The sequence below is a fragment of the Dioscorea cayenensis genome, chromosome 2 (assembly GCF_009730915.1).
Source record: "Dioscorea cayenensis subsp. rotundata cultivar TDr96_F1 chromosome 2, TDr96_F1_v2_PseudoChromosome.rev07_lg8_w22 25.fasta, whole genome shotgun sequence".
Taxonomy (NCBI): domain Eukaryota; kingdom Viridiplantae; phylum Streptophyta; class Magnoliopsida; order Dioscoreales; family Dioscoreaceae; genus Dioscorea; species Dioscorea cayenensis.
Window position 1 is genome coordinate 10,318,698 of NC_052472.1, and position 22,144 is coordinate 10,340,841.

General features: G+C 34.8%; 1 protein-coding gene across 1 annotated transcript; it reads right to left on the reverse strand.

The window, feature by feature from the left end:
• Positions 1-2,729: 2,729 nt before the first annotated feature.
• LOC120277202 (serine carboxypeptidase-like 35) lies at positions 2,730-12,586 on the reverse strand. Its single transcript, XM_039283958.1, is given in 9 exon segments — positions 2,730-3,213; positions 5,255-5,347; positions 6,766-6,914; positions 8,395-8,688; positions 8,824-8,906; positions 9,007-9,157; positions 9,159-9,196; positions 9,279-9,386; positions 12,219-12,586. Coding segments are annotated over 9 exon segments (1,494 nt in total). The 5' UTR covers positions 12,487-12,586; the 3' UTR covers positions 2,730-2,903.
• Positions 12,587-22,144: the final 9,558 nt, after the last annotated feature.

The window sequence follows — 22,144 nt, forward strand, 5'->3', positions numbered from 1 at the left end:
TTGTCTAACCCTCATGGCGTGTCACCCATCCACAAAGGTTACCAATATAGACTCAACCCTAGTGTCACTCTAAGGAAGAAATCATTCAACAAGCATTCAAGATTGGAACTCAATTAAAACATCAATAAAGGAAAGCATAATAAAAGGTTTAAAGAAACAATAGCATCCTAGGGTTTACAAATCCAAGTACCCACTAGGGGGTTTAGCTCTTCATGGAGCTAGTTACAATCAACAATGAAATCGAATGTAAAAACAAGTAATCCGTAGAAAAACCCCCTCGGTGCTCGTGTCGATGGTCTTTGTGGAGTAGTTGAGTCTTCTCCAAGGGTTCCCTTGTCCAGCCTAGGACACACCTCGCCGGATTTATGCCGACGAAAGCTCCCCCAATAACCTTCTTCCAAGCGAATCGGGATATTGAATCCTTCAAACCACTCCTAAGACGTGCCAAAAGCCTCTCGAAACCCTATCCGACGGCTTCTCAAACGATAGAGAAAAGTGGAAGATAAGAGGTGAAAAAGATCCCCCAAAATCGGGCTGAATCACGGCTTAAATAGGGCTGGAATCGGGCATCCACACGCCCATGTGGATGTTTCCCACCGGCCTGTGGAATTTTCACACGGGCGTGGTGAATTTCCACACGCCCGTGTGGATTCTCTGGAAATCTCATTTTCGGCCGGCTTTGAACAGTACTTCTACAGTAGTTGGCTAGAATACTCCCAATTCCACACTCTTCATCGAGGCAACATAAACGGGCACACGTTTATGCCGTAGATCCCACGTCTTCTTCAATCAAAAGCTTCAATGGCGGAGATCTTGTCATCAGTGCACGAGTTGGGATATGCAAATGTGACTGCCTTTGTGCCCCTCTAGTCCATTGTAGTGACTTGAATTCATAGAGGTTGACACACATTCACGTATCTTGAAGTCCTACTTGTGTTTTCGTGTTTATTCCTTCCAAAATTCCACCAAACAATGCGATTACGATCTACTTTTGGCTTCTATCCTCAATACTTAGCTTCACAAACCTATATGCATGAAAGTAACACAAATGCATAAGTATTAGCGCTAAAACCTGATAAAAGTAATGCTCATCATAAGGAAAGAACACTTCACATTCTTATCACACAAGCACTTATCATTGATCAAAGATAGCCAATAATTGGAGAAGAGTAAAATCTTATTACTTAATGAAAATGATGATCACAAAACTGATTTTCTCTTACTCGTAAGCTAACAATAAATAGGCGAATGAAAATAACACTAAGAAAGGAGATAATTTGAAAATTTACCAAAAATAGTAAATTCTCAAATATCAGCAAGAAATAAAAGGTTTAACAAAATAAAAACTATTGCCTCAAACGGCTTACAATCAGAGATTTCTAGACTAATATTTGGAATTTGGCGAAATTAGGGTTTTTGAGGCCTAAACGATGGAATTTGGCGAAATTTTGGTATGACTAACAAACTGGTGACTTGAGTTCCTTGACCCGTTTCCCATCAAATGGACCCGGTCGAATCATAAAACCTCATCACCCGCCAAATTACTGAAACACCCTTGCATCGAACTTCTCCATGTATGCACATGCCAAGTCATCTATCCGCCCGTCATTAAGCCACCACCGGATCTTGGAGTGAGATTTTCAAAGTTTAGTGTTTTGGAGATAGGAAAGAGAAAGAGAAGTGGAAAGAGGAATTCAACGGCTTGAAGAAGATGTGTGATGGCATCCGAGTTGGATTATGATGCTGATGACATAACATGCAGTATGCCATGTGTGATCACCATTAACGGGGTATGCTAGGGTGACTAAATTGTAACAAAAAGTAAAAAAAGTAAGAGACCGAATCGTAACTTTTTAAATCTGGGTGATCGAAATCGAAACTTATAGAAAGGTATTATGTATTTATGAGCAGTGAATCCGGTGACTTAATTTGTAAAATAATATCTAACTGGTTTTGTCGAATGTTTAAAGCACTCTTGTATATCATGGTTACTTGTATTATAACTAAAATGTACACAAATATTGCTAGTTGATCCCTTACTGTGGTCTTTTATGAAACAATAAAGAAACTTTGATATTAAATAATAAATGAGCATTTGAAAAATATGAACATCGCTCACTCTTGTAGCATTCATATTATAACCTTCAAGAATTTCTTGTCTGTATGCCACACTTGTAAATATAGATATATCCAATTGTCTACTTTTGATGCCACACTTGTAAATATAGATATATCCAATTGTCTACTTTTGGATTCGTGGGACATAACATAGGGGAAAACCATAAACATTAATTCATCTTTATTCACATTCATCAACATTCCCTCAATGATAAAATACAAATCAAATAAACAGTATACAATTGCAACATCTAGGTCTTTTTTTTAATTGATATAATCCAATGACTATTTTTATTATTATAATAATTTTCTAGGAAGTTTAATGATGATCAACCAAACACTTATTCCCTATGGTTAAAATCTATAAGAATTTTTATATATTAATAGATCATAGGCCATCGATATTCATCTTCTTTCATAAACCTTCCCATTAAAATCATTTTAAATAATAATTAATATTTAAAATGATTTAGTTGATAAAACCATGGACCACTAAATTATTGGAATCCAATCAAATTTTACATTAACATTGTTAAGAAGAATTTCTTTTACCCAATTAATTTTCTCATAAATAAAAAACAACACAACCTATATATAAAAAAAAAATAGTAGAAAGCAATCAAACATTATTTCCCACTTAAATAAAGTTGTTGAAACAAATAATCAATTCTAACTCAACAACTTTGTTGCCAAGAGTGAAGAGAAAATAATATTTACCTACTATAATCAAGCAAGCAAACAAAACAGAAAAGAAACAAGAAGAAGAAGATGTAATAATATAAAAGCTAAAAGGAGCGAGACAAAGGCAATGATTTGCCATCAAGAAAATGAGAGAGAAGAGAGAGCGCACGATCCGGAGTGAGTACAGGGACTTGGTGGCCGGCGCCACGCACAGTGGCAAAGGTGAGTCCTTCTTCATATTCGACCACCCAACCGGCCACTTGATCCTCGTAGAACCATGGCTTCCAACCTCCCAATTCTTCATCCTCTTCTTTATTCTTTTTCTTTCTCTCTTTCTTCTTCTTCACTTTCATTCCCATCTTGTTGATGCTATACCTTGTTGATGTCACCGGCACCCTCCCATCCATATCTCCACTGTTGTAAAATTTTCAAATTGCGTTAGTTACTCTACATGTATATAAAATAAGCCACTATTTGAAAAAATTATAGATCTTGCATTGTTCATATTTGATGCAATTTTAACTCTATTTATTTTTCATTTCCCCCACCAAATTGCCTTGGTAACAATTGCCACCGATCAAAATATCAACATTTTTTATTTTTAATGAGTAAAATTTTTATTTTTGGTTTTTAATAATTATCGAGAAGTCATGAATAAAATTCGGACCTTCAACCTTTCAACAAAGAGGGAAATAAAATACCGCTATCATGATGCTGCAAAGGTGGTATTTGTATTTGATTTAGTTCCTACAATTTTTTCCTTTTTTAATAATATTAAAAAAGATACTCTGCTATTTCCTAGTCCACATGCATCAAACCAGTAGAACACAAACAAAAGACAAGGTAGGCATCATGGTTACTGTGGTCAATATGGTCCAGGTTCTAGCCATGTTGGACTAAAACCCCTCCAACCATTTTTGGAGGTTGGTTCAGTGCATTTTTAATCTTTATTCAAAAATTTAAACAAATTAGCGATTTTTATTAAAAAAATTTAACAAAATTCGATGTAGTCATATCCATTTTTCACTTATATATCAAATATAATTTTAAAATAAAAAAAATTGTTATAAATCTTTTTCCCATATATCATATGTGCCTCTAAAACATGTACGCCTACAAATTTTGTTTGTTCTTCTATATCTCTCTAAAAGTAAAGAGAATCTAACATATATGACCCTTGCCAACATCTCACTACTTGCTAATGAAAATAATAATTTCTATAAGAATTATAATTTTTTTATATTATGCTCTAATATAACATGATTATTTTTTGTATTTTCAATTTTATTTATTTTTCATTACCTTAATGATTGAACTGCATAAATTTTACAACTGGTTGTCTATCGTTTTAGTGGTTAATTATAAGTGATTTTAAAATTTTAATTACTTACTGTTACACAATTTAAGCAATTGGAGATGTTAAAAAAGTAATTATTAATAGGAGTACGTCCAAGGAATGGATGAAGACATGTTAAAAAATAAAATAAAATAAAATTTTAGAAAAGTATATATATGGAGAGCAATACTATGTTTACTTAAAAGATTTTCGAAATAAATTTTTCAAATGATATGAATGTCAATTTGACATTGTACATTATCATCCCCAGATGATTCTCTTTTCCATAACTTTCAAATTCAAATAGTATAAACTCCAAAACTCTAAAATTATAAAACATTGTAAAATTCTAAAATCTTAAACTCAAATATATAAAACTCTATAACCAAAATTTTAAAACTCTAACCTTAAATTCTAAATTCTAAATTCTAAACTCTAAATCATAAATCTTAAACAATAGGGGTTTCAATTCATCATTTCACGATTTAGAGTTTATATGATAAAGAAAAATTAAGTATTTTTTTTAATATATATATATATATATATATAAGAATGACGTGGGTGCCAATGTAGATGCCAAATTAGCATCCACGTGATTCAAAAAGCTATTCATAAAATCTATTCTGTAAAAATATCATCATTACTCGGACAAGGAAGGTTTAAAAAAACACACACATATAATTTTAGCATTTTTTATAGACATATAGGGTAAAAATAAATTTTGTACATGTACTTAGAAATATATTTAAAATTATCAATTCTAAAAATAAATAAATAAATAAACATTAAACCTAGAACTGGAACCTATTTACATGCCTAAATCTTAAATCAAGATTTTTTTTCCAAAGAGTTGTAATTGTTTACATATATATAAGCAAAAAATTTCTCCCTATAACCAAATTAACAAAAATAATAATAATGCTATAAAAAAAATTAATGCCACTGGAATATCAGCCTTGTAGATCCAAATGAAAAAGCCTACAAGATTCTATTTTCAATATTTTGGAAATATAATGATTAGAATAAACAATGACTTAAAATATTGCAAACAAAATATATTTAATATAAAAAGAAAAAGGAATAAAGACTTGGTGAGTTTTAAGGTAGAATGCACTATACCTGTAGACCCATACCCTTAGTCCAGCCTTCATTAGCTTGTTTACGATGGGGAGCATAGATGGTGGTGAGTCTTTCCATCCAACTATGGCTTCACTGCATCATCCATTAATTAAAGGATTGCATTAGTAAGGATGAGAATTTAATTGAACACTAAATTAGTAGGATTTAAAATTTACTTACAAATAAATCTTAATCATTCAAAAAATTAATGGGTTATTTTAATAAGTGAACATTATATTCATGGAGAAGCTTAAGATATTGCCTATTGTTTCTCTACTTAAATTTAACTGAAATTGTTGATTAAATCAATTATCAATCAAACAGATGCACTTTCAAAATGTTAAATAAATCCATATATTTTTCATTTTCTTTTTAAATCTATTGTTATCTCTATCATAGATTTTTGTTGCCAGAAGGTTCATAGCTCATCAGCTTTAGCCCCATTGAAAAAAATATTGGGGTAGGAAGTATAAGTTCTTTGGATGTAATGGTGAGAAAGTTCAAGTTCCCCTAAACACAGTAATGGTAACGGCTCCCTGGTTTTGAGTGCAAACTTTCAGCTCAAACCTTGAGTCACCATGTGAGAACACATTGGCCAGACAATCAATTCTCGGCCCGTGCACATGACTTTAATGGTGCTATGTTTGTCATATTTATGAAGAAAAAAAAAAATCTTGCTATCATTTGACACATAATTAAAATATATATATATTTGATTATTTTATCCACTTTTCCTTTCCCCATCTAAACATTTATAAAATTTAAAAATAATTAATGCGGTAAAATATGATTAGCATATAAAATTATATCCGATCGCCATTCAGCTTTATCTTCGATTTCAAATCAAATGGGAAAATAGATATTTTTTAAACATTATAATAGTAGAAGAAATGAATTGAATATGAATTCAATGCACAACATAAAAAGTAACTCTAACCCTTCCAATATGCACTTAAATAGATATATATTTTAAAAAAAATTGTAGGGATGATTAGAGTACAGAAAAGGACATAAATGAAAGCAGTTCAGATCTATCTAATGAGATACTGATGAATGCACGCATATATCATTAACAAGGTAGTAATGAAACAAAGGTCGTGGGATGCATTAAATGAACAGATCATTTAGTAATATGGTAGTGAATTATGTGAACTTTTACTGATGAATGCGTGCATGTATTATTAACAAGGTAGTAATGGAATATAGATTGGTATGCATTAAATGAACTAAATCATTTATTAGTATGGTAGTGAATTATGTGAACTTTTACTGATGAATATATGCATGCATGTATCCTTAACAAGGTAGTAATGAAACATAGATTGGGACGCATTAAATGAATATATCATACAATAAAAATATGGCAGTGAATTATGTGAACTTTTACTGATGAATGCGTGCATATCTGATACATCATTAAAAGGTAGTTATGAAACATAGGTTGAGATGCATAATTAAATGAATATATCGTACAGTAAAAATGGTGGTGAATTACATATGTTGACTTTTACCTGCAAGATGAATATGGGTAAGGGAGGTGAGTGATGTTGGCATGTAAAGCCTTCTGCACATCCTCCCTGTTGAGGTAGCTCTCCACGTATTCTTCTGTGCATGGATCATAACCTGATAGCATTCTCCACCCAAGTCTACGCCACCTTTCCTACAAGCAGATGTATACCTAATAATAATTAGTTTCAAATTAATAAAAGAAAAATTATTTCTACGCTTAAAGATGTTATAATAAAATTAGTATTATTCAAATAAAGGGTAAACAACTTAAATGATTCCTTATTTTTTATATGCTTCAATTTTCTGTCATCCAGTTTAAAAAAATTATAATTTTGTCCCCTACCTTTAGTTGAGTTGTCCTATGCCATGTGGGATAACCATTAACAGTGTATATTCAGATAGCTAAATTGTAACAAAAGTTAAAAATAGAAGACTAAATCATAACTTTTTTAAATAAAATGAAGAAAATAAAAATAGACAAAAACATAAAAGACCATTTAAATTATTTACTCTTCATAAAATAATGTCATTCTGAATGAGTAGATGTGTTCATAGAAATAAATATACTTTAAGTTCTGAATTTTCAATACAAGGTAGATTTTTATTATATGAAGCAACATAAAAAAATTTTAATCTTGTAAGTTGTAACACTATTGTGGGTGTCCCCAAAGCACAGCATACAGCATGACATACATGGCTTATTCTTTATTTCGTAGTATGCTTGTATCTATTGCTTAGGAGCGGATTAAAAAGAAATTGAAAAGTGTGGATTATGAAGGATTTGAACTCTAAAAAACATTCTCTCTCTCCCTCATCCTTCATTTTTTTTTAAATGAGCCACCATCGTTTTGGCTAGGATTTGGGGTATGAAGATGAAGCAACTCTAGTGGTTGTTCTTGACTAAAGAGAAAGGCCTAAACTCTTATATAAAAGTTATTGAAGCACTAGTTGGATTTATAAGATAAACACAAATTTTTGGGATTCTAAGCTTTACTTTACGTTAAGCTTCCATTTCTTTAGAAATAAATCTATTTATGTTTAAATTAGGTATTGTATGCTAAAGGCGTATGGCTTTTGAAAGGAATCCCAAAAAATCTTAAGGATTTTTATTTTTATCTTTTTTTTTTCCTTAAGAATGAACTAATTGGGATGCCCTGTTAAGATCAAAATACATTAATTTAATTAAGTAATATGATACTACATACAATCTCTAACATATTTTTTCCATGCATGATAATTTTCCCAGGTGACGGAATCTTTTTCAATTCAATCTAAAATTTATGTAAGCCATGAGATCTTATTTTTGAGTCCTGGTTTTTAAATGGTCTTCCCCTAATCACATGATATATAAAAAATATTTAAATTTTACGGTCATAAAAATAAAAGGTAAATTCTAAAATCATATAAAGTAAACCTCTCTGACCTTAAAACTCAAACGGTAGAAATGAGGGAGCCACTATTGTAATGATTGAGCAGTAAAATATTTGTAATGAATGAGCAGTAAAATATTTAATTTCTATACGGATGTCAAAAGGTTCAACTCTTTCTTAATGCCTAATTAAGACATATATATATATACATATATGTATATTATGGTTAAAAAAAACAAAAATAGAAATGAGAGAGCTTACGTGCAAGGAGAGAAAGCGAGGACCAAGTTTGAGCTTCTTAGGCCGGTGAGGGGATGTAATGAGGGATGAAAGGCACACCGGAGTATATATACTATAAATATCAATGTCGGAGTATGCTTGGGCGAAGGCCCGGATTGCCGGAAGGCATGCCTTTGTGTCATTTTTCCTTAATCCAAAGAAGCTGCACTCCTTCTTGATAGTGTTATAAACCTTGTCTGATATAATGGCATGGCTCCAAGCATACTCCACCATTCCCATGTCATCCGTTTCATCGTTCAGCACTGCATTTCCTATCTACAACAATGACATTTATTTGAAATAAATTAAAAGAGACTTAAAATTTTTATGTCAATATGGATTCTAAATCAAATTAAGGAGAGTGCTCTTCATTAAATAAAAGGAGAATGGAGTCAAGAATTAGCTAGTTACCATGAGACCTTTGATGTTGATCTTTGATCTGTCATATTTGTTCCTATCATAGATGAGCTCCACTAGTTGTGGAACATAATGTCCTGGCCAAAAGGCATATTTTATTACATACATACACACATATATATATATATGGATAATTATATTTAAATATTAGGTAATATGTTCGGTAAATAATAAAACCTGCGTAGCTTTCTCCGGCAATGTAGAAGTCATGTGACTTGAAAGCGGGGAACTTATCAAACCAACCGAGAAGAAAGAGGTAGGAGTCTTCGGCAGTGATGCGATCACCGAGCTCTTCGAGATCGGCAGACTGGTTAGTATAGGAGAAACCTGACTCCTACCGGAGATTCAAGAAACAGAAGGTTGGCCACTGCATGAATGAGAATTACTGAAAGTGAGAAACAATGAAGCTTGAAACAGATAGATGAATAATAAGAATTAATGTAGCTTGCCCTTGTTCCAGGAGTAGGGATTGAGGGAGAGATTGGGTGTAGTGCTTCGGACAAGGAAGGGACCTAGTTCTTGAACCGCACCATATGCCACCGATGAGCAACCGGGCCCTGGAAAATGCTAACTATATTAATTTTATCAATGTTACTGGGCAGGTGTGTAAATGTGTCAAGCAGAAACCGTTATTTTTAATCGAGCCTGAGCAGCGAGCTTCATGAAATTCTCAGGCTCAAGTTCGATCATTTTTCTTATAATGATATTAAATCTTTTTATAATAAAAATTATAAATTATTCTTATCTTTTGCTTAAACTTATATTAAAAGGACAGGTAATATTTTTTGTAATATGTTATCATTAATGATCTTATAATGACCATATTAATGTTACGGTAAATGGTTCTAGAAATGCTTTACATAAATGAGCTTGTTAATAATACTATAAACAATTCTACTAAATGATTATTATAAATAATTCTTATAAAATCAACTTGTTAATGATATTATAAATGAGTTTCATAACAATTGTTAAAAACTAGTCTTTTAATGACACTATAAATGAGTTGTTCATGAGTCCCTAACAAGGCGAGTTTCGTGGTATTCAAACACGCCTCGTTTGCTTTATGAGTATAAAAAATTTTGCTTAGGAGTCACTCGTTTATTTTGATAAATGAGCCGAGCCAAGCTTTTAATGAATCGAGACTTTAAACTTTAATTTTAATGAATGCATTGGTTCATTTACAGGCTTATTACTTGGTATCCCTTAATTAGTTCAGAGACAAAACTCTATATTATATATGCAATTTGCCTCAATATTTTATTTCTACTTTATTTTACTTTTAAAATGTTAAGTATGATCCCTAAAAGTTTATTTATTTATTTGTTTAATTTTATTTCTAGAGTGATTTATCCTACTATTTGACACATCTCAAAGACAAATATTTATTTATTTATTTATTTCAATAGAAAACTTTTTGATATTCTACAACAACTTTATGATACGCTAATATGGTGAAATCCAATCAGCCTAGTGATTTATATCATCCACTTCCACCCTAAAATTCTCATCAATTGGGTAAAGTAAATAAAATAATTATATATTTCACATTGCAAGTGGCTCAAGTCTTTTCTAAAGCCAATTGTAAAAATAAAAAATAAAAACATCTAAATTATATGCAAATATTTTGTAGGCATAAAGATCGAAACATGATTGCAAAAGAGTGGTACCACAAATGACTTAAAATTAATCTACTTAAGCATTGTGCTTCCATTCCATGTCCACAAAAGTTAAGCATGCTAACATGATAAACTAGGCTTTCGACTTTTGCCCACATGGGAGCTTGATGGTCTCTTCTTATGACCAACCACATCACCCTTTCAATCATTCCAAAAATTTCAAATAATAAACAAACAAAATTACTGTACACTTGGCCTAGGAACACACCAAATAAATTTGTCAAAAACTTCGCATAAAATTACCTAAATTTGTTGGAATCCAGACAAGAGTCACATGGATTGTCTTGTTAGAAAAGCCAATGCTAATAAATGATCATCTATCTCTAAGTGCCACAATATTTTTTACTCTTTAGCCTTTTTCGAAAGATGCCCACCATGAACCGACACACACCTAAATGAAATCTATAAACCTTTTTGCCTTTCGGATTAAAGATTTTATTGAAAAATATTAATAAAAATATTAAAATAAATTATTAGTAATTAAATTTTTTCACTCTTAAAAAGATTTTGCTTCATGTAACATGTTATTTTTAACACAAAAATAATGAACATTTATCCTCAATTAATTAAAAAAAATTTATAAACAAAGTCAAGGGTGAGCACATATGTTGAACGTAACTGCAAGCTCAGTATGTCCTCACTTTAAACAAATTGAAAATTTAAACTTATCTTTTCAGCAAAATGCAAACACCTTATATATAATATTAGATGCTAATAGATAAAACGGTTATTGGTATAATTATAATTGAATAAATATAAATATTTTACTAAATAGAATAATTTAATATTTTAAAATTTTAAAAATTAAAAACTAAAAATAAATAAACATATATTATTTATTTATTACAATATTTGTTAGAAAAAATACTTTTGAGTTTTGTCTGACAGTACGTACATGTTCAAAAACCGGCGTGCAAATATCAATCGAAGACGAATCAAGAATCTAGAGACATAAAACCAAGGCCACTCTGTCTCCCCTGCAAAGCTTTCCAATCTGACTAAAAAATTAACTAATTCAACTATCCGCACTAAAAAACTCACCCACTTTTCTAACCCATTAAAAACAGCTAATAAGAAGACTGATTTAACCATCTGATTGGCCAACGATTGACACATCACCAACATAGGACAGACTCAGATAAGGGAAAAGGGTGTTTTACTTGTCCACTTTAAAATAGTGAAATTACTTGTCATACCCTCTGTCTAGTTTTAATTACTTCCCACTGCCAAAGCAAATTTTGATTTTTTTTTTTTAATTCATTATATATATGTATTTGTTTTAATGAAAAAATCACAGGGTTTAATATTAAAAATATCGAGTAATTTCATATTTTTGGCATATAAAATTAATTTGCAATGATGTCGAAGATTTTATAAAAAAATTAAAAAAATATCATTTATCATATCTTGGAAATAAAATTACACAACGGAATTTGGAGGCATGCTTGAAAAAAAAACAAATTTGAAATTAGATAATTTGACTATTATTGTAAGGATAAAATATCAGGGTAAAAATGAAAACGCATCCAATATAATAAAAGCGCATCCAATATAATAAAAACGCACCGAACAAAAAAATCACGTGCATGATATTTTCCAAAACAAACCCGTTACTACAAAATATTTACCAAAAACCAATAGTGAAAACAAACCAAACAGATCCGAATCCGAAATCCAAAATCCGAAAAGATAAAAACAGATCCTACTAACCTCCGTTAAGCCAGAGAAGAAGCGGCTTGCCTTCGGCGCCACCTTCGGCTTCAAAGAACCAGTAGAACAAAGCCTTCTCTTTCTTCACTCCAACGGGTACATACCCGGAATAGTGTTTGAATCCGACCCGTGGTTGTCCCGGAAGATCCGTTACCAAATCGGATTCGGATCTGCCCTCCTCTTCTGGGATCCGAAAACCAGCTGTGAGAAAGGCCGGGGAGAGGGAAGCTAGTAGAAAGCAAAGCCATGCGGAGCTCCAAAAAGCCATAACGGATCAGTTTTCCTTGATCCTGTGAATTGTGAAAGACTGGCTCTTCATTGTTGGGAGGGGAGAAGGGGGTTGATGGGGCAAGGGAGAGTGGGGTGGGATAAAGGTGTTAAATAAGCTTGATTTTTTTTTTTTTAATTATTGGTGGTTGATTTTACATATTTGACCTTTTGAAATTTTGTAATGGTGTTCATAGCTTTTCTTTTAGGTTTCTAGGGCTGTAGTCATCAATAATGGTCCTTAAATTGTTGTTTGATATTTGTTTTGATTCTTAAATTTTGAAAATGGGTTCTTTCTTTATCTGTGGACCAACAAAAACGTATATCCCTTGTATCGCCACATCAGTGATGATTTGTTGGATTTGAATAAAGAAATAAGGACATGTTTAATACTATTGAAAATTAATTGATTACATGAATACCTCTTAATATATAAAACTAAATGTCATGTATGCCCATCATAAAGTTTTTAGTCTTAGAAGCCACAGAAAAATTTATTGATCTTTGTCAAAAACAGATATATATTTTACAAAATTAATAAAAATATATTTTTATTATTTTAATTTTATTTTAATTTGTTATTTGCACTTGTTTTATCTGGTGGTGTTATCCGGGCAATTAATATGATCAGAAAATCATCATCCTATAATTACTTAAAATTTTAAATAACTATAATTTTTTTATTTAATCAAGAAAAAGAAAGAGTTAACTCTAACTCTCCGAAATCCTCTAAAACTTCAATTTTTTTTTCCTTCTCGATTTAAGGTGTAGGGAGGGTAACAATTTTTTGTTTGGGTAAATCACTTAACTTCGGTCAAATATCATTTTGATCACTTGATTTTGATTTGTTTCGAAATGCTCACAAAAGTTACTAATCATTTCATATGCATGTCACTGGATGAATTAGCATCTTTATTAGCTAAACGTGGAAACCGGAAAAAACTCAGTTAGCACACCAGCGACATGTCAGCTGTGCCGATCGAGTGGCGTCATATGTCAGCTTAACTTGTCACGTCACCTTTATCTTCATCACGAGACACTATCTACGGTCTTGGTGGTTTCTCGACAAGGGGTTTATCTAGGTTTTCAGATGTTTTGATGGGAAGAAGGCCATTGATAGCGGTGGCCTCATCGTCGTCCTGCTTCACGGTGCTCTCGAGAAAGGTCGTCCAGCCCCCTCTTCCGCTGCCTGCTTCTTCCGAGCAATGCCGAGCCCTCACTAGATGATCAGCCTACATCTTGAAAGCGGCTTCCCTTTCTGCGGCCCCTCGAGAATGGTCTTGATCAAAACACCAGTACATCTCTATGTTGTTTATACTTTTTTTTTCCCATATTTCTTTTTAATTTGTGAGTTTTGGGGAAGACGGTGATGGTGGGGAAGGTGGGCCAAAGATCGGTGCACAAGTATTTGAAGAGCGGCCGCTCTGTCGTGATGTTGTCATTGGGTACTAGAGGGATTAGGAACAATCGCAGACCATTGGACAATGAGCAACCTAGGGAATATGCTGAGTGATGCGACGTTCAATGGCATCTCGTGTGCATTTATCCGAATCGGCTCAGAGACCTCGCCCTCAAGCACGTCAATCCTGGATTAGTGATCACCTTCCTTATGAATAGCAAGGTGGGAAACCAAGGACGACATCGATGAGGATTGACATTCCGGCGACGATCCAAGGCCAGACGAGCTCGGCCATCACATTAATGATCTAGGAAAATCTGATCAATGGATAAAATAGGACAAAGAAAAAGAAGGAAGCTGCGGGGATTATATCAGCCGGAAAAAGATCTAGCGTGCCGAGAAGATGATTAGAGGAGCATTCATAGAACTGTACAAAGGCCTAGGGCTACTGAAGACCTACACGTAATGAAGATTGAAGGTAACATGGCAACTTAAGCTGACGTGTGACGCCACTGAGCACTTACATGTTGTCGGTGTGTTGACTTGGCTTTTCCCGGCCTCCACATCAGCTAACAAAGATATTAATCCATCAGGTGACCTACCGATGAAATGATTAGTAACTTAATGAGCATTTCGAAACAAATTAAAATTCAGTAATCAAAATGATATTTTACCAAAGTTCAGTGATTTATCAAAAAAGCAAACATGAGGGAAATCTCCTAAGAATATTATTATTTTTTAAAAAGATTTTAACACCCTCTATTTTTGTAATTAATTACATAACATAATTCTATGAAATGCTTATACTTTTTCAATTTAATTTTATTATAATCAAAGGTTCACTCGACACCAATCATTTTGTCTAAACAATAAAATTCTACATTTTATTTTCGCCTCTTGATTCGATTTATGTTGTTAATTCCTCATATCTTACATTAATTTGTTATTGTGCTTTTAATCTTTCTCACTCTTCTTATCTGTGTAGATCGCACATCTATATTGTATTGAATGTTAATATATCACTAGAATTCTCTTTTTCAAGTTTTCCTTATTATATATATATATATATATGTACTTTTTAATTATTTATAGTACATATCCCATAGTTTTCATATGTTAGGGTTTTTATTTTACTTGTTAATAGGGATAATTTCTTATGGAAAATATACAAAATTGTAGATTTAATGAGTTTACGTCACACTTATTAGAGACCCTCGTTACTATGTATTTTTTTTGTTTGTTTATTTGTTTATCAGCTTATTTGTGTGTTTTCAAGACAATTTTATGTTGTGTTTTTTTTTTTCAATTCATCCTTTGAAGTTTTTATAATAGTAATAAAGTACAAAATGGAAAAGAAAATGATAAAGTGTTATATATCATATACATTCTAATGATATCTTTTGCACTTAAATTGCTCTCAAGAGTGTTTGATGGATGATTTGGTACTTAGTTTGTTCCATTTATCCTTTCAGGTCAACATAAACATAACTTGAGCCAAAGCACGAAATCAAGAGTGAAATGGGGCCGAAAACAACATTTAGAGGAATACACAAACCAAGTACACACCGGTATTCTTGCCCGTGTACCTTTCAAGTATCGCCAAGATGAAATCCTAGAGAAATACACGGGCTCAATGCATGCTCGTGTACATGATAGGGCATTTCCCTGACCAAGGCCAATCTAGAGAAGAACATGATCGTGTATATCATGTACACGCCCATATACATCCACGAATAAAAAAAACATGTTCCAGAGGAGTACATAGGCTGGAATGAAGCACACACCCATGCAAGTTCTAAAGTTGAGGAGTAAGTTATCTAGAGATACATAGCCTTGTACACGACCATGTAACCCTAGAGATTGTTATTGTGAGGCTATTCAGAGAATTACATGGGTAATGTACATGCCCGTGTATTTTCCTGTGTACTTACTCGATTCTTGGGGGGTATAAAAAGAAAGTTGAAAAAGATATCCAAAAAACTAGTTTTTGTGAAAGTGCCTTTGGGGACAACGGCTAGGGTTTTGAGGCGAGTTCAAGGAAAAAGAGGGAGTTTGAAGGAGTCGTCGCGAGTGACGATTCTTGGCGACAATATCACGTCACATCAATTTCTTCAATAAAGATATTGAAAGGGGATTATTTCTTTCATGGATATTGTTCTAGGGCTTTATTTCTCTTGTTTTGAGATGAACATCAACCCTCATGGAGGGCTAACTTCCTTTGATGTAGCTTGGGATATTTACACTTTTATATTGCTTTTAATATAGATTTTCTTTCGGATTGTTGGGTTTCATCTATGTCTTTATATTGTTGATGTAGCATAATGAGAGTGGCTATTTCATTATGATTGCATGATTAAGATTGAGAGATTCATTGCAAAGAATCAACCATAAACGAAGGGAATCAATAGTGTACACTAGTGATAGGCCACTTGTGATTCTTCCGATTAGAGTCATGTAGCGAGAGCTCCAATTTTTAACTAGGGTTTCCTAGATTTCTTTGCAATCATATGAAGGAAGAATTAGAAGAGATTCAATTTTATAGTAATATAGGGTTAATTAGATATTGAGGTGATTCAAGAGAGTACTCGATATATTCTTGAAACCTCTTGGTTTAACAATATTAGGGTTAAATCTATGTTAATTGCAATTACCTTAACTCTTAAATCCCAAGTGAAATCTTATCCAGACACCATTTATTCTCATTGGTTATTCACTTCTTAGACTCTCGACTTAACCTTTCCAATCTTGAATTTAGTTATCTTTTCATCTTTTCACTCATTCACAATTTGATTGTTAGCAAGATAACGAGGTTATAGTTAGTAATAATAGTAATTTTTAGTTCTTGTGAATTCGATAACCCTACTCACACATACACTATTACTTGATAACCCTTTACATTTAAGGAGTAGTACATCAACAAAACGCGCATAAAAAAAAAAATTCAAAATTTAATAAAAAAATTCTATTTAAATAGTGAATTTGTTTGAGAAATTAATAATGCATCTGTTTAAAAGGAAATAAGTAATTTTTTATTTAATAATAAATATATAATTGGTAAATTATATTATTATATATTATTTCTTTTTGTCTTTCCCTTCCTTAACCAAACAAGCTTTATTAAACAAATCCTATGTTCTTTTCCTTTCATAAAATTTAATTATCCAAACAAAGTTCATCCCTTTTTTCTTCCCTTTCCTTACTCTCCCTTCTTTTCCCTCTCCTTTCATTCCCTTTACTTGCCTAACTAATTTTTGATCCAAATACTATCTAAGAATTTTACCATAAATCTCTCCTAATTATTTAAATCAATATAAACGATAATTAATTTTTTTAAACCAACAGCTTCTTGTCCTATTAGCATTAGACCCGAGATTGAATCCCAAAACTTAAGCAAGGTAATGATACATATGTATTGAGGTATTAACTTTACACCTGTGCAAGTCCCTGACTTCTCTTTAAAAAAAAAAGTGTTTGTTATCTATTTGTCAAAAATAAAAATTTTAAAAATATTAATATTAATATTAATATTAATAAACACTTGTAGTTGCTAAGAAAATATAAAAATTATTACTATTTAAATAAAAATTTATTAACTCAAATATAAATTTTCTCTCTAACCAAATACTGATTGTGTTATTAGTTTTCTATAGATAGGAAAAATTGCAAATCCTTTTTATACCCTCAAAAAAAAAAAAGATATATTTACCCAACAACCAATTGGCATCTTTAGCGTTGACCAGTCACCTTTCATGCTTACAATTTTAATTGTTTTGATCAATTATGAATTCCCTGCATTGCCCTTTACTCATTACGTGTGGGAATCGGAATGTGGTTCTGGAAATGTAGTTTTTTTCTCAATGATTTTTAAAACCGGACCGACCCGCCCGGTCGGACCTATAGAACCGGGAACCGGCCGACAGTCCAGTCCGGTTCTCTAGGATTGGTTGACCGGGAGTCAATCCGGTCAAACCCGGCGAACCGCCCGGTTTGACCAAAACTAATTTGACCCCGGTTTTAAAGCTTTGTTAGAGACAAAAGTTGGGTACCATGCTAAGCAAAAAGTAGGACCACTTTGAACACTCCAGATTAGGCCCACATTGGCGACCACTTACTTCGAGATTGGTTCACCAGATAAGCAAGAGCTTTATAGCCGTCCGATCTACAAAACATATGGTGGACCACGTTAACTAAACAATAGCGTTTTGCTTTAACTTTTGAAAAAAAAATATGGTGTGACCTTGTTAAATTTTTTTTCTTTGTAATATTGTTAGATTTTCGTACAATTATTTAGATGTTCTTCTTTAACATTGTTTTTGTCATTTGACATTATGTGATGAATAAAGTATAGTTTTTTGTCATTAGATTAAATTGGACATAGAATATATATGTGAGTTTAGAATTTTGAAGAATATATATATATATATAATTATTACATTATCCGGTTTGACCAAACCGGGTCATCTGATCCAACCAATTGACCCATGATCCGGTTGTTTGACCGGTTCACTTCCGGATCCGGTTATGAAAACATTGGTTTTTCTTTCGGTAGTCAAGTCAGTGACATGTTAAATGGCCCGCATGAAAAAGACTTCCATTGCTTCGTATGCCACACGGTTTGTAAAGCAAATGTCATGGAAAAAGCACAAGATGACCACTGCATTGGTCGCTGCCAAGATTTTGAAGCATGAGTCACGCGGGTGCTTGCTCTTAATTTATTGTTTTCATAATTAGAGTTTTTAAAAAACCACTTTTATTATCATATTTTTATTTTTCATAATTATTTTTATTTTTATAAATTTGACAAATGTTTAAAACATTTTTTTCATAATGGTATTAATAAATTTCCACACAAAGTCCTAATAGGTCTTTTCAATTTTACTGGGCAAAAGTTCAACTCTTACCCATTTAATAAAATTATTTATAGTATCAATAACGCGTAACACTATGAACTTAAAACTATCACTTACATTGAGTTGACAGTATGAATACAAAAGAGGGGTTTTTTACTCAATAATTACAAATGTGACGAGTGTTTAAAATGACATGCTCTAATGATAAGAGAAAAAGAAAACTCGACTGTCTGCAGATGCTTCAACTAACCCGGCTACAACTCTTAGACCACAAGACCTAACTTCATTATCAAAATCTGAAAACACAGTTGCACTTTTATGAGTTGCCACTAAGTATAAATAATCGATAACTAGTAGTAGTCAAAGCAATAAGTATTTATATTGATCATACAAAAACTAACCACATCCAAACTATTAGAGATAAATTTGTACGGCTAGTTTAGCTCCTTTAATTGTAGATCTTGTATTTGTAAATTGGCTAGTTTAGCTCCTAGATTAGCCCCTCTAATTGTGGATCTTGTAATTGCCTTTGCCCAACTATATATGCAAAGCCAACTCCGATCTCAAGGGTGTGGTGTATTCTCTCTTCATCTTGCTATCTCTCTTCATGGTATTAGACAAGATTGTATTCGGATCCTTCTTTTCACTTCCCTATTCCCAACCTCGCTCTCTCCTGCCACTCGTTGCTTTTTTTGATGGCTCTCAATCGTTCGACCGAAGAAGCAGACAATGGCATAGGCGCCAGTGCCACGACAGGCTTCATCAACGCCGCGCCGCAAGTCTTCGTCCACCCTTACTGCACTATCGCCGTCAAGTCTCAAGTTCCTATCACCCTCGAGCTTCGGAATCCCAACTTCACTAAGTGGTCCTCTTTCTTCCTGTCCATGTAAGGCAAGTTCGGGCTCATGACTCACATCGACGCCTCCGTTTTGGTACAGGGTGCATGCCGATTACTCCGTTCGTAGCTAGCTGTTCGGCTGCGTCGGTGACGATGTCCTCAACCTCGTCATGGAACCCGGCCAGGATGCTCGTGCCCTCTACGTTGCCATCGAGGCCTTGTTCCATGACAACAAGAAGTCCCGAGCGATCTTCCTCAGTAACCAATTTCACTCGATTATCTAGGGTGATCTACCAATCTCAGAGTATTGTCAGCGCGTCAAAACGCTGGCTGACTCTCTCCGAACCATTGCTAGTCCTCAACCTACTCCGCGGTCTTAATTCTCGCTACTCCAATACCGCCGACAATATTGCCAACACAACGCCGTTCCCCTCCTTCGCCAAGGCGTGCTCCATGATAGCCATCAAGGAACTTAGTCTGGCAAAAGAAGTCAAGGTCACCACCGACACCAGTCCTCGTCGCTTCTTCCCTGTCATGCGGCCACGGTGGGTGCCAGTCACACGCCGTCTTCTTCCTCCGTCCCCACACCAACAAGAAGCGGTGGTCGCGACCACCCTTGACGTAGTGACAAACATCACCGCTGCAAACAGACCGGCGGTGGCTCCTTCTTTTCGCGTGTGCCCACACCACCAGGAGCAGCACCCCTAAGCCCGTGGTTCTGCATCAACCCGTGGCCCGCGCTCCAAGGAACGTCGCAGTGGCACCCCCGGCACCCAGCCTCCTCGGCCGGTATCCCCAGGCATACACGGTCTTCGCCCCATCCCAGATGTTTCCACCAACCGCGCCGTCTTAAAACCAGGCTGGCATCATCGCTGCTATGAACCAAGTCACCGGGTCCTGCCAACTGGATCATGGACACTGGTGCCACCTCTCATATGGCGTCAAATGTCACTATGCTCCTTTTTCGCTTGCCCTCTTCTCATTCCGTCGTCACCGTCGGCAACGGATCGACTATTCCTGTTACTTCCCGCGGTCATTCCTTTCTTCACACATCTTCATCTGATTTCGTTCTGCACAATGTCCTCATTGTTCCGTCCATAATGCATAACCTTTTCTCTGTTCGACAATTTACGCATGACAATAATTGCTTCATAGAATTTGATGCTTTGGGGGTTTTCTATCAAGGACTTCAGGTCACGGCGCGTGATTACACGCTGCAATAGTGTCGATGACCTTTACACCATGACCCGACCGCCGCCGGACACTACTGCGCACGCCCACCTCGTCACTTCGCCCACTCTTTGGCACCAACGACTCGGTCACCCTAGTCCCGCGTCATCAACACACTCAATAAATTATCTTCAATTGCATGTAATAAGGTCACACGCACATTTTGCCACTCCTGTCAGCTCGGGTAAACATGTGCGCCTACCATTTCCTCGTTCCAGCTTGCGCACTTCAGCGCCCTTTGAATTAGTTCATTGTAACGTATGGACTTCTTCGGTTGCCAGTATTTCGGGTTCTCTATATTATTTGGTTATTCTTGATGATTTCACTCATTTCAGTTGGACTTTTCCACTCAAACAGAAATCTGAATTTCATATGCACATCGTCAACTTTTCTAATTATGTTCGTATACAATTCGATTTGCCTCTTAAAACTATTCAGGCAGACAACGACACCGAATTTGTGAATCATGCATCCTCCCAATTCCTCGTATCTCATGGCATCCTGTTGCGTCTTTCCTGTCCCTACACTTCGCCGCAGAATGACAAAGCTGAACGTATCATTCGTACATTGAATAACATGGTACGTACTCTACTTATCCACACCCACATGCCATCTCCCTATTGGGCTGAAGCACTCTCAACCGCCACACTCCTCCTCAATCGTCAACCCTCCTCTACAATTGCTAACTCCACACCCTTCGAATTACTTCATCACACTCCTCCAACATATAATCATCTAAGAGTTTTCGGCTGCATCTGTTATCCAAACCTCTCCTCCACCACCTCGCACAAACTCGCTCCTCGTTCCGCTTCGTGTGTCTTCCTCGGCTATCCGAGTTCACACAAAGGATACCGTTCCATGGATATGGCCAGAAAACGGATCATCATCACCCGCCATGTTGTCTTTAACCAAAATTCTTTCCCCTTTGCTAACAATGACTCACCCTCTAGCACCACCGCTCGGGCCTCATTGGATTTTCTTCTTGACAATGACCTCGTGGTGCCAGCGCAACACACTACAGCACTAGCACCACCTCGCGTGACACCCCCATCAGCACGTGATATCACACGCTCGCCACCCACTCGCGCTTCACCACCAAGTGATGTTGAGCACATGTGGCTTTCATTGGCCATGATCCCTCCCACACCGGCAGTGGTACCCCAAGCACCATCTACCTCGCCACCTGTGCCCGCATCGTCCCCCGCTAACCGCCCGGCACCCAGACCACATCCGATGGTCACCCAAGCTACTTCTGGCATTGTCAAGCCCGTCACCCGACTCAACCTCTCTGCCGTGCACTCCTCGGTCTCCGCCATTTCGGCCAACTACCGCAGTGCCCTTG